Below are 14885 nucleotides of genomic sequence, written 5' to 3' on the forward strand. Positions count from 1 at the left end.
CAACGGTCCGTAATCTTTTCCCACATCCCATCTCATCAGCTTCGGCTTCCATCGGAAGTCCCAAAACTGTCTCCTCCTCTCGCCTTGCTTTGCGTAGTAGCTCCCCTTTGAACTTCGGAGCTGTTCCAAAATGCTGGCTCGCCTCGCCTCCAATCGGCTCCAGGAGATCCGTCGGACTTTCACTCAGGTATATTTTCTCTCATTTTCCCTCCTTATTTTCTTAGCTCCCAAACACTCCCCTAATCTCCCAAATTTTCTTTTTTTTTGAATCTTCCGCAGCCTCTCCGATCCTTCTCTACCGCCCTCAACTACGTGAGTTCCAATTCTTTCATTCCTTCGACGTGTTTTCTTTTCCGAAATTAATGTATTAAGAATTGGATTATTGATTGAAATTTGAAACTTGGAGCAGCATCTTGATTCGCCGGAGAACAATCCAGACCTACCATGGGAGTTCTCCGACGCTAACAAGCAGAAGGTAATCCAAAATTTCTTACTTTTCATTTATCTAAAATATATTTATTTCTTTGTTTGTTTTGTTATCTCTGGAATGCCCCTTTCTGTTGTAATTTGTATTAGCATATTATTCAATGATGATGCAATGCAGTTACTGCGGCGCAAGACGTGTAATTGTTAAAAGGTGAAAAAGAGGAGAAAGATTGTGTAATTTGGTTGTCAATGTGTGCTTTAGGCTGTGCTATTTATGTCGAACTTTACAAGCCTGGATATTTAAGCAAAGATGTGTATAAAAGGTTTAGGATTTTTTAGCACCCTCAATTCAAACATGCTGAGCTTTGAATTTACGCATTACTAGAGCCCAATGGGTCGAACGTTCCAACCGCGTAGCCAAGTTGAGTTACTAGAGAATTGGATTGTCCTGTAAGGTTTATATCTCCCCAAGTTATATATCGCATTTTAGAAAGTTTTCTTACTGCTTCATATGATGATGATGATGTTATATAAGTTCTTGAATTGGGGTTCTGAATATAAGCTGTTGGACCACGAGCACTGATTATGTCAATTACTTGACACTTGCAAGATTATTTTTGTGTTTATTGAGTTCTAAAAGGTGTTGTCTTTCCACTTTTAGGCGAAAGAGATACTATCCCATTATCCATCCAACTACAAGCAGTCTGCAGTGATTCCTCTGCTGGATCTTGCACAGCAGCAGCATGGAGGGTGGCTCCCTGTTTCAGCAATGAATGCGGTATGTTTGCATGAATGCTTTTTTTGAATGATGTTTATCTTGTTCTCACTTAAGGAGGTGTCTATAGTGCCATTCTCACAAGTTGCTAACTTTTGATTAGTAGCATCTCAACATGCGCTTGACTCATTGAGCATTTATGTTGTTCATATCTGATACACAAGATGTTATCACTTAACGGGTACAAATTTTATTGGGATTATATACTTAGATTATAAATACACATAAGAAAACTCTCCTAGGGTCTTTAAATTAGGTCTGAATGAGGGTTTGATATGTATTGATGCTTCGGTTCTCATCCACGATGCACCTCAACCATCCATATTTGATCTAACAAATAACAATCTTAACCTTACTATGGGAATTGCAAGAGAAAATTATATGATAGATACGTACTTGAGGTCTGCTTTTTCCTAGATTCACTAGGATGTGTTGAAGTATTTGATAGACACCTTCTTCTTTGCCCTAGTTATTAATATTGTATTAATTGTACTTTAAGTTTTTCGGTTCTTGTTATATGCATGCGTATGTGCTTGTGTGTGTATATATATTAGTTGCAAGCCCAATTCGAATCATATCTATAGTTGTTAGATCAAACTAAGATTCATATGTGTTCTGTTAAAAAGGAGACAAATCTGGGGATCAGAGTGATTCGCTAAGACTCATTTGCCTAGTTAATTGTAAGATTTAACAGCATAATAATAATAATGCTTTTATCACTACTAAAGAAGTAATCGGCAGGAGTTAAATTATTGAAAGGCCTTAACTGAAAAAAAACTCCTTGAGCATTTTTCGCTGTTTGTTTCCAATACCAGAGAATAATTCTAGTCTGACACTTTTCTTAATTTAGAATATATGAATGTTTGCACAACCAGCAGTTCCTGCTTTCAGTTTATTTAACTTGTTGGACACTGATATTTAACAATTTAAAACTTGTTTGACAGTGATATTTAGATTGTGTTGTTGCAGTATTAATTTTCATCTATAATTGCCAGGCTAGCTATTTGTCTGTTGTTATTTCATAAGTTTTCTGTTCAATTAGGCTGGTGGTTCTTTTGGTCAATTGTTCATCTATCCGTGAGGATTTGTTTATGAATTTGGTGTGCGTTATGTGTTGTGTCATTCTTTCTGCATTAGGGGTGGATATGAGCAGCCTAGAGGGTTAGTGTCTATCAGTGTTTGTCAGTATCCACTTTGTCCATTTGGTCGACCAATCTGAAATTCAGGCAACAAGTACGTTCGATTGATAAATAAAACAACCATAGATGTAATTTCTTAACCTGAATTAAGCGTTGCCCAATAGTTTAAGAATTGTCCAACTTTTAATTTAGGTTAAGAAATTACATCTGTATTTGCTTTATTTATCAATTGTCCTTGAACTTCAGATTGGTTGGACTGGCCTAAGTGAAGTTCTATCCCTAGATTGCATCACATATTTGTGAGATTCAAACTTTGCTCTTGAAATGCAATTTGGTCCTTAGTATAGTATTTTTTTTCACAGCTTAACATGTTAAAAAACTCATTATTGTGGTGATTTCACGTTCCAGTCATTGGAAATTAAAAAGGCTACATGAACAGTTTAACTTATTTTTATTGTTTCATGGATGGTCTAGGTAGCGAAGGTAATAGAAGTTGCACCTATACGTGTATATGAGGTTGCAACATTTTACTCAATGTTCAATCGGACTAAGGTAAAAAAGTTTTCGATTTTATTATCTATGTATCATTTTGTCATTATGCCAATTCCTGTACCCATGTGCATTTCTTTGATTGGTTTTAGGTGGGTAAGTACCACCTTTTGGTTTGTGGCACAACACCGTGTATGATTCGTGGTTCACGAGACATTGAAGCAGCTTTACTGAAACATTTAGGAGTGAAGCGCAATGGTGAGTCTTATGCAGTATATATGGCTTTGAAATCCTTTATTTTTTTTCATTTTACAACACTAAGATAAAATGGCATGTACAAGTAAACTTTGTATTGGCCATGTGCAGAAGTAACCAAGGATGGATTATTTTCTGTTGGAGAAATGGAATGCATGGTGAGTCTGTTCTTAACTGTTTAGTGATCTGAACTTTCCGCTTCTGGCTAGTGTTTAGCACTGGTTTTGCATGATTCATCTTGAATAAGATAAGAATAACAGTAGAAACAAATAGATAAATTGGTGAGTAGTGGTCCATGAAACTTTTATTATAATGTCTGGTGATAAAATTTAGAAAGGCTGGTGCCTGAAAACTTAAGTTACAGTTTCCGACAGAGAAAAGATTCATCTCATATTAACACAAATTAAGAGATAATGTTGTTATGGAATTTCACTAGTTGTCCTCACCTTCCTGTTATTCGCACTATTCCTTGGTTGACAGCCTGTGACCTTAACTGTGATAAATAACTTCTGTCGACCCTCTTTTTACCCACTTCTTTTCTGTAATGTTCCTTTCCAACAATTATTGCCATTCATTTTGAACGAGTGATGCATGGACTCATATAAGTCGTTTGTTGTCTACAGGGAAGCTGTGTGAATGCTCCCATGATTACAGTTGCTGATTACTCGAATGGATCAGAGGGATATACATACAATTACTACGTGAGTTATGACTTTATAAATTTATTATTACTCATGTACTATAATATTGATCAGAAAATTTTGGAATTTATATTTGTATTCTTGTCAATTTCAGGAAGATGTTACTCCCGAGCGAGTTGTGGAAATAGTTGAGAAGTTAAAAAAGGGCGAGAAGCCACCGGTAAGGAAACTAGGTTTTGTTACGTTGTGAAACTTTCCCTCTTCCTAGTTGATTGCTCTTGTTTAGATTATCTATATTGTTGCGATGAAGTGTAATACCATTGTTCCACATTTCCAGCATGGTACTCAGAATCCTAAGCGCATTATGTGCGGTCCAGAAGGAGGAAATACCACATTGCTCGGTGAGCCCAAACCTCCTCCGTGCCGGGATCTTGACGCATGTTAAAACTATGGTACATGTCTCTAATAAAGCAAAGGTTGATGCTGTCAGGGTTCCCTTTGCTGTGAGAACTTGTCGAATTTGTTATGCTCGACCATTTTTGGTACTAAGATGGCAGTATCATTTCTGCCGGTGATGTAATTGTGTATGTTTTCGTCTTTCAGTATGCTGTGGTTTTAAGTTATACAGCTTTTAATTGATATCCAGAACTTAAACCACCTGAATCCTTTGTTTCCTCTTTTATAATAACCGAGTTGTCAAAAACGTTAAGGTCGTCGTGAATTGGAAAGTATTTGGGCGGAAATTCTAGTATGTTTCGGTGTATGTCGTGCACTGGATGCATCATACATGAATACAACTTTGAGACTTGGAACAAGATGCAGGTATTTGTACTGTGTCATGTCAGGACTTGTACCGTGTCATGCCAAACCGCTAGTTGATGGGAAATGGTAGATGATACCAAATCACCAAAGGGGTACGAAGCGGAATGCTAGCAACTTACTTATTTGGACCTTGTCGACTTTCCTTTTCATCATACAATGTTTTTTTATGATCGGAATTGTCTACTTTTTAGATCACCCTTTAAATATTGTCATTGCAAAAATTAACTAAATCTGAAATCAGCTAGTCATTTAATAGTTATCCAATACATTGACGAACCTTATTACTTATTTAAACACTCAAATTTTGACAACGTTGATCAAATAGTTAAATAAATTTTTATTGGTAGATTTTTACGTAGTTAATTTTTAAAGGGTGATATAAGAAGTAGACGGTTGTTCATTAAGCAACATTACAGAATGAGAATGAGAGCCGAAAAAGTAAAAGAAGAAAGTTGCGAAGGTTGATAGCATCTCATTCTCATGTGTAGAAATGTTGTATGATACATATTTTATAAGAAAATATTACTTGATGCATATGTTGATTAGGTTAGGTGATAAATATAATGTATACTTGATGCATATGTTGATTAAGTTAGCTAATAAAGATAATGTATCCTTTTTCTAAAAAATTGAGAAAAATTTACATAAATAAGTTTACGTCACCGTCTATATGATATCTATAGTTTTATTTATTTATTTTTTTGTTTCTTCATGCTACTTGCCGCTGATCCTATTTCATGTTCCTTCCTCTTCTTAGACCCTGACGAACTGTTTTGGGAATTGGGGCAATTAGCCAAACACAACCACATCGTCGTCGTCACTTCCCAAGACAAAAACAATGTCTGTTTTTCAAGTTTATCGTTGGTGACAAACTATAGCTCCTCTCTTATATTTTCCCCAACATATCGTATCATCATCTTATCTGATCCTCCAACCATTCCATTTGGCTCAGATTCCAGCTACCTTTTCTCTCGTTTTCCTATTTATTCTCGCTTTCTGTTTGGCTGCCTAGAAAAAGAAAACAAGGAATTCTGGTAATGACCCTTTTAATTTTCAAGCCTCCTATCTTGTTTGGCGATAAGACAAGATAGGATTTTGTCAAGTTTTGATTTTGTCAAGTTTTGATTTTTCTTGGCAAGTTTTCTCGGCTGCCAAACACTGCAGCCCAATCTTTTGAAGTGGGAAATTAGTGTTTATCTATTTATTGGTTTCTGGGTTTTGTCTTACAGGTGTAATTGCTTAATGGGTTTTTATTGTTTTGATCAAGTTTTTCAGTTTTGTTGTTAGAACCAATGGGGAATGCCTCTTCCATGCTAACTCAGTACGACATTGAAGAAGTGCAAGAACACTGCAACTTTTTTTGTAAGCTTTTGTTTTGATATTTTATTTGTCTCTCTTTCATTTGTTCCCTTTTGCTATTGTTTTTATTAATGCTAAATACTAATACTTGGTTGTCTGATTTTTATGTGAAAATTAGTTTCTCAGCAAGAAATTGTATCCTTGTATCAAAGATTTTGTCAACTAGATAGAAATGCAAAGGGTTTTATCTCAGCTGATGAATTCCTATCGGTCCCCGAGTTAGCGATGAATCCTCTCTCTCAGGTAGTCCACTGCTACGAAGAGCTTAGTTGTTTAATCCACTCCGTCTGTTTAATTGGTAATGCATGGTATGTGTTTCGTAATTTATGGCTCTGCTGTGTTCTTTCCTTAGAGGTTGCTTAAGATGGTCGATGGGTTGAACTTTAAGGACTTTGTGGCCTTCTTGTCTGCGTTCAGCGCTAGAGCTAGTATGCAGCAAAAAAGTGAACGTAAGTGATTGGTCGTGCTAAGTTTAATAGTCATAGCAAACTGCTTCTTTTACAGTTGTGATGTTTTTGGTTTATTTTGAGTACAATTGTTCTAAATAGGTTATTGCTTGTCGTAATGAGTGGGCTAGGGACTACTCGTATTTCTGTTTACATTATTGATGTTATTGACTGTTTCAAATACTCATTTGAATACTTCGTGTGTGTATGTATATATATGTATATACATATATGCATCTGTGCGACATGTTCATATATTTTTCTTGCATTCTTCACAATTAGGAAAAATCTGCACTCTGAGGAACATGTTTATGTGGTGGATTAACATTGACATTGTCTCTTTTCCAGTTATTTTCAGGGTATACGACTCAGACTGTAATGGAAAGGTGTCTTTCAATGATATTTTAGAAGTGCTGCGTGATTTGTCGGGTTCATTCCTGTCTGACGAGCAAAGAGAGGTAAAATCATGGTTTTACCCACTTTTGTTTATATAGTCATAGCCTTGCACAACAAGAGTTAAATGGTTTTGATTGAATATCACCTATTTGGTGGATATTGAGTATTATTTCAAAACAACACTTGTAACCAAATTCAAAGGAGAAGCCCTTTTATTTGCTTCACCCCCCATTGGTGCAGTTTGTGCAAAGCTAAGGAGGAGAGTGTAAACCACATTTTTCTCCATTGTTCTTACACGATTCAACTGTGGTGGAAATTGTTTCAGGAGGTTAGAGTTAGTTGGGTCATTCCAAAGGGTTGTTTCGAGCATCTAAGCACCAATTTTGAGGCCCTAGGAATTGGGAGGAAAGCTAAAGCTTTGTGGGGTTGTCTGGTCTCGGCAGTTTTTCGGAACATTTGGTTGGAGCATAACAAAAGAATTTTTGAGGATTATACTGGTGTGGGGGTAGAAGTACTTTGGGGAAGAGTAAGATTCTGGGCAGCCCTCTGGGCTTCAGTTTCAAATGATTTTAAAAATTACTGTCTTTCTCAGTTACTGTGGGATATGTTAGCAGCAGTAAAGTGATTTAGGTTTAGGTTTTGTTGATGTAGCCAGATCCTCTTGAGAGATTTTCTTGTTTTTGTTCTTGGTGGATTTCTTATCCACTTCTGTGTATTTCTCTGTTCTTTTATAAAATGTTTGTTTCTTTTCAAAAAAAAAAAAAAAACTCATTTTCCGCAAATATCATCAAGTTTTGTCCTCCGATCAATACCTTAATTTGATGAAGAACCAGAAGGTACTGATCCTTGATACTGTGGCTACATAGTGATATTTGGTGTCACGGAAAATATCTAGTCTTCTTTCACAATTTCTTTGGCCAAAACTTGTGACAATTTCAGACTAGTCATTTAAGATAAAATTGGAATATTCGTCATCCATATCTGATCTATGATTAGGTATGCATGTTTAGTTACACATGTGGATCCTAGGTCTTGGTCTTGCCATCGCCTTTTTTATCGTTGTTTGTTTTCTTGACAGTTCTTGACTAGGATACATTGATAAGTTGTTTTACTTTGTTGAAATGTTGCGTAGTCATGGACCAAATTATTAACTTGCGTTGTGCTCTATGTCTTTCAAATGCAGAAAGTGTTGACTCAAGTCCTGCAAGAAGCAGGGTATACAAGGGAATCTTATTTGACGTCAGATGACTTTGTTAAGGTATTTACATTTTGCTGTCATATTTTTTTGTGTGACAACAATTATCATAGCAAAGGGGGTAGACAATGTGTACGCTTGCTGGCTTATATCTTGCTTAGAACTTTCTTAGGCCTTTAATGATGCGAAACTTGATATGGCTGTTATTTATATAATTTTTTTCTCATTTCAAAAAATGAGAAGGACATACGATTCCTTTCTAAACAGAGAGAAATTCAGAAAACTTATCCAACTGAAAATCTTAAAGCAGCTGATTTTATGTCCAAACATATTTGATAATTGAGGCTTATCTACATTAAGTTTACCTTACCTTTGCTATTTTAGAGGTCTATATGGAGCCTAGCCAAACAACAGAAGTCAAAGTTAAACGTTTACAGATCTTGAATTGTTTGAACGCCGTTTAAAATGTTTCAGCATTGCATTCCTTTTAGTCCAATAACAAAAGTTGCTCTACTTAGAAAGAACAAGGGAAAGAGAAGCATACATCACTGTTTTATCCGTTATCTTAACACCCAATGACGCATACAATAAGTAGTACCCTGTGTGTCTCCATAGCTGGTAGTTTGTGCTAAAAAATCAAGTGCAGTTATTTGTGTGTTGCTTTGCTTCCTGAAGTTATCGTCTTAAGGAAGTATAAAAAACTGTTGCATTACAGACACTCAGCAAGTAGGTGGCTAGCTAAGTAACTGAGGTTGTAATTTATATCAGAAATTCATATTTTGTGGACCGAACTCATTACAGAAGCCTACATTATAAAGTTGAACATAGTGTTCAGTCTTCATGTAGCTGTAAGATACTAAGCCGGGTTCTGGTATATTGCCAATGCGCACTAATTAATGAATAATTAAAGTGCTCATATAGGTATTCCCAGTATTACAGCATGTAAATTTATTTTTCTTTAGAAATTTATCTTTTGAGTAAAATTTTAATCCTAACCCAGAAGCTAGAAAAAGGAGTCATTGATTAGAATGGTGTGGAAATGCCGTCGTAGAGATGGAAGTTTAGCCAAATGCACGAGTGTGCTTTATCTTTCAGGGCGAATTCGAACTTTTGGTTTTAGATTCTTGGGTCGAGCATTTGGTTTCACACCTTCCCAGTTAAAATAAAAACCATGAAATAATCATCTGATTACCTGCCTCTACAAAGAAAAAACAAACTTGCAGGTTTATAAAAGTCTGCATTTGTTTATTATACTGTTTCATTGTCCCATATAAGCCCAATTTCAAATTCCAGATGGCTTCTGAGACATTGAATATGAATAACGTGATCAATAACTTTTACATCTGCAATACCTATCCGTGATTTTATTAACTTTTGAAATTTTCGTCAGGCGTTTAACATGTTTCATTACGGCTTTGTATCTGATGCAGGTTCTTGGTAGTTATGGTCTGAAAATGGAGGTTGAAGTGCCAATCGACTAAGTTAAGCTGGCCTGGTTTTTTCTTTTCCGTTCGATTTTCCCCTTGTATCAATTCAAGAAGTTTGAAGTGGCGGGTAAACTACATCGACAATCCCTGCTGCACAAATTAGATGAAAGTCGATGCGGACGCCCTGTATGAATGCTTCTTATTCTCTGTTTCCAAATTCAATAAAACAGAGTAGGCAACCAACCTGTGTATCAAGTACAATAAAATGCCAAATCTCCGTTTTTTCTTTCTCTCTTCAATTTTGTGGATGGCTACTTCTCCAGGTCCTCTGTAAATGATTTTGTACCGTCGAAATGAGAAGTTGAGAACATTGTGTCTATATGTTACGCTATATTTCAGAAACTACGCGCGCACGCACACACGCACACTATATACCGGAATATAGGATGTACTATGAGTTCTGTTTGTTCTCTTTTGAAGACAAATTCCTAGGCTTTCCTTGTTGCTTAATGATACTGGATGAAGAAAAAAGGGCGAACTACGTTTACACCCTTCAAGTTTATTGTTTTTAAATCCGTCTCCTAAGTTATTTAACTTCTGATCCTTTGTTAAAATGATGATGTGACAATTATTGGATCCATTTAATGTTGATGTGGTACTCACACTTGCACCATGGACCAAAAAATTGTCATCTTAGAGCTTTCGTCTTTTGCTTGATCGATCATTTGTATGTCAAAATGAAAACCATTCACATTATTTGATTTCAAAACATTTTGGTGCAAGTTCATTGTTTTGTCGTGGTTGTAGAAATAGGCGGACCGACTGTTTTTTTTTTGGAAAAAAATGATAGCATTAGTAGGTTAAATTGTTAATTGTTAGAAGGAAGAGTGATTGATAGGGATCGAACCTGCACCAGGTGTAAATTGGAACGGAGCCAAATTCGCCCACCATACAAAGCTGACGATTTTCTTGTTTATCAGAACAGAAGGGAAGGACTTGCGTATAACTTACGCTTCGCTTGGATTTTGCTGACATTTCCTCCTCCCAATAAGAATGGAGGCCAAATTTGCAGAAAAGGACACTATCTGCAACTGCTTTGCAATTTCCTCTCTCTCTCTCTCTCTCTCTCTCAGTACTGCAATTCTGAAGTACGCATCCATATGCCATAACAGATGATGACACTACAAACACCACCGTCTTTCTTACAAGTGAAGCAAAATCATGGAAGCAATCATAAGCCACTACCCCCCACATGTTCTTTAACCAATTCTTCTCTATCGTATGCCCTAATATTCTTGTCAAATTATAAAAATTCCAAGGAAAATCATTATACTTTCTGCAATGGAAATTGTTACACGGTGAGTTCCAAAACATTTTCATCGACGAAAGAGCTTTCGAGAATGAAGTGTGCAAGTGCAAGCACTGGTGAGGAAGGAATTGGCGACAATTGTTCTATGTTGGTGCGCCAAAGGATAGGAAAGGAAAGAGAATTTACTCGGTGCAAGTTGAAGACTCTGTCAAGTGGTAAAAAACCATTGCAGGATTCAAGCGCTTCGGATTCTAAAAAGGCAGAGAAGAAAAAGCTGCTGCTTGGAGGTGGTTCAACGAGTAAGGCTCTCAATGTTTCCGGTAAGGGGAAGGCTGTAGTGTGCACTGGTGAAGTTGAAGAACTAAACAAGCGACTGAGAGTTCTTGAAGAAGAAACTGAAACTATGAAGCAAGAAATGTTGGAGATTGCAGAAGAGAGAAACAAGTTGATGAAGGAGATATATCAGCAGTTTCAGATGCTAGAAATTGATCCCAGATGTTTGGCAGCAATAGAACTCAAGTCTATCGATGGAAACACAAGTATCTACTCGTCACAGGTAAATTATGATATATCCTCAATACATATACAAGTTATTGGTTGGAACTGTAAGTTTGAAACAAAATTTCATTCTTTCTCAGCACTCATATGCTGAAATGTTTGGCTCACTGATTTCAATGCATTTGATGGATAAACAGGATCAAAGAATGGGAGTTAGTTTGTCACATATTTTACGCCAAGATCAAAATCCATCTCTGGTCAACAGAAATCTTAGAGCTAATAATTTGGCGATGCTCATGTGATGCATCTATTGTAAACTAGATAGATGATTCCATCAACATGTAATCCCAGATAGTATTTGTAAACACCATGTTCGAATCTCCTCTCTATTAATATAGACAACCATATTCTGTATTTTCTTGGCTAGAACTTTACTGTTATATCATAATTAAACAGACAATAATCTCTATTTAAATTGTTCTAACAGCTGCATGTTAAACATTCACTCCCATTAAAGAGGCTCACAGCAATGCAAAAACGTGTTCATAGATATTATATTATCAGATATAAATATGTAAACATCTATAAGACATACATGAGATGGTCTAGAAGCACTAACAAATTAAAGTTACGGCTCACGTCTAGGGAAAGGCTCAACTACATATGCCTAAATAAACAAAAAAGAGTACAAAGGATCAAAGTTTCACCTGTTTCAGCTTGTAAAGTGAACAGTGAAGGAGGTATACATAAATCTTATATTTCCCCTCTGTAACCACCGGATCCAAAATAATCCCTTCTAGAGCTGGCAATTGCCATGCTTTTCTGATGCTCTAGTTTGGGGCAATCTTTGATACGATGACCAAGACCGCCACAGAAAGCACAACCCTTAACCCCGCTTGCATTTGTAATTGCATCCACATCTTCCATTGGATCATTAAGCTCAGCCAAAACGGGTGGAATCCTTTGTTTTGCCTCTTGCAGGAGGTGTTTCAAATCAAGAAGTGTTGTCTCAGTTTGATTCTTGTTTATGAAAGTTGTTGCTATTCCAGTCTTGCCACATCTACCTGTTCGTCCAATCCTGTGAACGTAGTTTTCAATTTCTGGTGGCATGTCATAATTAATGACATGTTGAATGTCAGGAAAATCCAAACCCTTTGAGGCAACATCAGTGGCAACCAAAACATCTTTCTTCCCTGCCTTAAAAGAAGAAATGGCATACTCTCTCTCTTCCTGATCCTTCCCTCCATGTATGGCCACTGCTTCCACTCCTTTTAACAGAAGATACTCATGAATATCATCCACGTCAGCTTTGTTTTCACAAAATATTAGAACAGGAGGTGGGGTCTTTTGTAGACATTCAAGAAGGTAAACGATCTTGGCCTCTTGCTTCACATACTCAACCTCTTGAATCACATCAAGATTTGCTGCTCCAGCTCTTCCCACATTTACAGTTACAGGCTTTACCAAAGCACTTTTAGCAAAGTTCTGAATTTTTGCGGGCATGGTGGCTGAAAATAGAAGTGTTTGTCGTTGACCTTTAAAGTGGTCAAAAACTTCTCTTATGTCATCCTCAAAGCCCAAATCTACCAATCTATCTGCCTCGTCCAAAGTTAAATATCTGCAAATAAAAGTAGCATAAGTCTACGAAGCTCAGTAAAAGTTTCTCCATATCAAAGATTGTATATCATAGCCCGAATCTTTATTTAAACCTAGGAATTAGGATGCCCCAATAACTTAACTTAACTAAAACCAGCCAAATCAGACAACCGTATCGAAAGTTGGAAACCTAAATGTACAGGCAGAAGCAAGAAAATGCACAAACACTTGTTAATGGACAACAACCAATAACATAAGCATTCTTAAAATCATTGGGGAACTACCCAAAAAATGAACTCCTCATAATTCAATTGCATCAATGTACAAACTTCATGTTAAGGACTACAAAAAAAATCAGAGTCAAAATTAGATAAAAATCATTAGGGATTCACGATTCAGTTATGTATACCAGAAAAAGCAGTGTTGTTTGCTCAATATCATTATTCTAGTAGCTATACATTACACTAATAGAATTGCAGACAGAACACGTCAAGATAATGACTTTTAAGAGTTTTTATAATGGCATTCCTTACCTGCAACTATCGAGGTTCATTTTTTTCTTTGCCAGCATATCCTTCAACCTCCCAGGAGTAGCAACAACTATATGGACACCTTTTTTCACAATTTCCAGCTGCGAACGCATATCCACTCCACCAATACAAAGCAAAGGCCTTATTTCTGGATATCCAGCCTCTCTCATAGGATGCAGAAACTCTTCCACCACGTCATAAGTTTGCCTTGCAAGCTCCCTGGATGGGCAAATAATCAATCCAAAAGGCCCTTCACCTTGATTAATTGGCATCATAATCTCCTCCTGCAATGCTATCATAATCAACGGCAACACAAAAACCAATGTCTTTCCTGAACCCGTAAACGCAATACCAATCATGTCCCTCCCGGTTAAAATCACCGGAAGACCTTGCACCTGAATGGGGGTTGGCTGAACAATCCCCTTGGTTTTCAACTTCTTCAGAATCGGTTCAGGAAATTTCATATCCTTAAAATTCTTAATTGGTGGTGGAATATCATCGCCGCTAACTATGATGTGCCACTGCTTTCTAATAAAATCACATTGCTGGCTCGACATCCGCCTTATATTCAATGGGGGCTTCCAACCTGTCAGTAAAGGCTCCGTGTAAGTGATTCCCTTTGCCAATTCGCGAACTGACATGAGGGTTTTGCGATCTGATAAGTGCTCAATCATTTCCTTCTCTTGTTGCAGAATCTCCTCAGCCGGAGTGATCTCAGGAGCGTCACGCTTCAACTGTGATGCTTTTACAAGAAGGCTAGGTTTTGCTTCAGCAAGCTTCGATTTCTCCAACTCTTCCTCAAGCCCGGAAGACTTCCCCTTGCGCTGAAGAATCTTCTGAGCCTCCATTGCTCGTCGCTTCGCCACTGGAACATACTCAGAATAATCATCTTCTTCTTCCATGGTTCAAGTTCCTGCAGTCAAACAAAAATCTACAACAATTATTGAATATTAAAGACATAGGATATCCAAAACAGAAAAAACTAAAGAGACCCAAGAATCCTAATACCAAAACCTTGATGAAATATAGGCATAATTTTACACAGGCAAACACTCAATAGAAAAAAAGCAAAAATTAATCAATTTATGCAACGTTTAGCAACAAGGTTATCGATTTAAGCTAACTTTTCACAAAACTAACAAAAAAAATCCCCGATTCGATGGTAAACTAATGAAATGACGGGAACGACGGTTACATAAGCAGAAGAAGAAGGTGAGGGAAAACTTACAGTCACAGCAGAAGAAAGAAGAAGAACGATAGGGGGCGTGATGGCTACAGCTTCTGCAAAATCCAATGATTCGATGGGTTTTCGTCTGTGAGTCTCGCTGTTTTATATCCCGCGGTTTTAGAGAAGGGGTCATGACAAATATATCTATTTAAATTATATTTTATAAATTATAGGATTGAATTTTTATTTAAGTTTTTATCAATGTACTTATTTTTTATTGACACATTATATAATTTATAAGTATTTTTTTATTCTTACGAATTCACTTTTATATAATAAAATTAATTGATAATTTCATCATGCAAATCCAGTTTTTTCAGAAATTATAAAAACTAACATAGATATTTTAACTTT

General features: G+C 36.6%; 4 protein-coding genes across 8 annotated transcripts; 3 read left to right on the forward strand and 1 right to left on the reverse strand.

Annotated features, from left to right (window-relative positions):
- Positions 1-9: 9 nt before the first annotated feature.
- LOC126611610 (NADH dehydrogenase [ubiquinone] flavoprotein 2, mitochondrial-like) lies at positions 10-4388 on the forward strand. Its single transcript, XM_050279920.1, has 10 exons — positions 10-187; positions 280-312; positions 410-475; positions 1088-1204; positions 2815-2892; positions 2982-3087; positions 3196-3242; positions 3708-3785; positions 3880-3945; positions 4063-4388. Exons 1-10 carry the CDS (start codon positions 131-133, stop codon positions 4168-4170), a joined length of 756 nt encoding a protein of 251 aa, XP_050135877.1. The 5' UTR covers positions 10-130; the 3' UTR covers positions 4171-4388.
- An 877-nt stretch (positions 4389-5265) lies between these two features.
- On the forward strand, positions 5266-9749 carry LOC126611612 (uncharacterized). 3 transcript variants are annotated; one of them, XM_050279923.1, is made up of 8 exons: positions 5266-5581; positions 5815-5909; positions 6025-6149; positions 6259-6355; positions 6701-6810; positions 7074-7274; positions 7932-8006; positions 9374-9749. In XM_050279923.1, exons 2-8 carry the CDS (start codon positions 5840-5842, stop codon positions 9422-9424), a joined length of 729 nt encoding a protein of 242 aa, XP_050135880.1. In that variant the 5' UTR covers positions 5266-5581; positions 5815-5839; the 3' UTR covers positions 9425-9749. The 3 variants fall into 3 exon arrangements, with proteins under 3 accessions (XP_050135880.1, XP_050135881.1, XP_050135882.1); XM_050279925.1 differs by having other exon boundaries at positions 5433-5581; positions 5823-5909; XM_050279924.1 differs by lacking the exon at positions 7074-7274 and having other exon boundaries at positions 5272-5581.
- A 717-nt stretch (positions 9750-10466) lies between these two features.
- On the forward strand, positions 10467-11591 carry LOC126611613 (uncharacterized). 2 transcript variants are annotated; one of them, XM_050279926.1, is made up of 2 exons: positions 10467-11235; positions 11318-11591. In XM_050279926.1, exons 1-2 carry the CDS (start codon positions 10543-10545, stop codon positions 11477-11479), a joined length of 855 nt encoding a protein of 284 aa, XP_050135883.1. In that variant the 5' UTR covers positions 10467-10542; the 3' UTR covers positions 11480-11591. The 2 variants fall into 2 exon arrangements, with proteins under 2 accessions (XP_050135883.1, XP_050135884.1); XM_050279927.1 differs by having other exon boundaries at positions 10472-11235; positions 11375-11591.
- Positions 11592-11707: 116 nt separating this feature from the next.
- Positions 11708-14666, reverse strand: LOC126611611 (DEAD-box ATP-dependent RNA helicase 35-like). 2 transcript variants are annotated; one of them, XM_050279922.1, is made up of 3 exons: positions 14532-14666; positions 13307-14216; positions 11708-12795 (listed from the first exon to the last, which is right to left on the reverse strand). In XM_050279922.1, exons 2-3 carry the CDS (start codon positions 14203-14205, stop codon positions 11931-11933), a joined length of 1764 nt encoding a protein of 587 aa, XP_050135879.1. In that variant the 5' UTR covers positions 14206-14216; positions 14532-14666; the 3' UTR covers positions 11708-11930. The 2 variants fall into 2 exon arrangements, with proteins under 2 accessions (XP_050135879.1, XP_050135878.1); XM_050279921.1 differs by having other exon boundaries at positions 13307-14234; positions 14532-14658.
- Positions 14667-14885: the final 219 nt, after the last annotated feature.

This window comes from Malus sylvestris, chromosome 17 (assembly GCF_916048215.2).
Source record: "Malus sylvestris chromosome 17, drMalSylv7.2, whole genome shotgun sequence".
Lineage (NCBI taxonomy): Eukaryota > Viridiplantae > Streptophyta > Magnoliopsida > Rosales > Rosaceae > Malus > Malus sylvestris.

Coding starts and splice junctions, on each gene's coding strand:
- LOC126611611 (XM_050279922.1), bottom strand. CDS start 14,205: ATGGAAGAAGAAGATGATTATTCTGAGTATGTTCCAGTGGCGAAGCGA. Junction 12,796..13,306: donor ATGAACCTCGATAGTTGCAG/GTAAGGAATGCC, acceptor TTTTATTTGCAG/ATATTTAACTTTGGACGAGG.
- LOC126611613 (XM_050279926.1), top strand. CDS start 10,543: ATGATGACACTACAAACACCACCGTCTTTCTTACAAGTGAAGCAAAAT. Junction 11,236..11,317: donor CAAGTATCTACTCGTCACAG/GTAAATTATGAT, acceptor ATTCTTTCTCAG/CACTCATATGCTGAAATGTT.
- LOC126611610 (XM_050279920.1), top strand. CDS start 131: ATGCTGGCTCGCCTCGCCTCCAATCGGCTCCAGGAGATCCGTCGGACT. Junction 313..409: donor TCTCTACCGCCCTCAACTAC/GTGAGTTCCAAT, acceptor AACTTGGAGCAG/CATCTTGATTCGCCGGAGAA. Junction 3,088..3,195: donor TTTAGGAGTGAAGCGCAATG/GTGAGTCTTATG, acceptor GGCCATGTGCAG/AAGTAACCAAGGATGGATTA.
- LOC126611612 (XM_050279923.1), top strand. CDS start 5,840: ATGGGGAATGCCTCTTCCATGCTAACTCAGTACGACATTGAAGAAGTG. Junction 6,356..6,700: donor TATGCAGCAAAAAAGTGAAC/GTAAGTGATTGG, acceptor TCTCTTTTCCAG/TTATTTTCAGGGTATACGAC. Junction 8,007..9,373: donor CGTCAGATGACTTTGTTAAG/GTATTTACATTT, acceptor TATCTGATGCAG/GTTCTTGGTAGTTATGGTCT.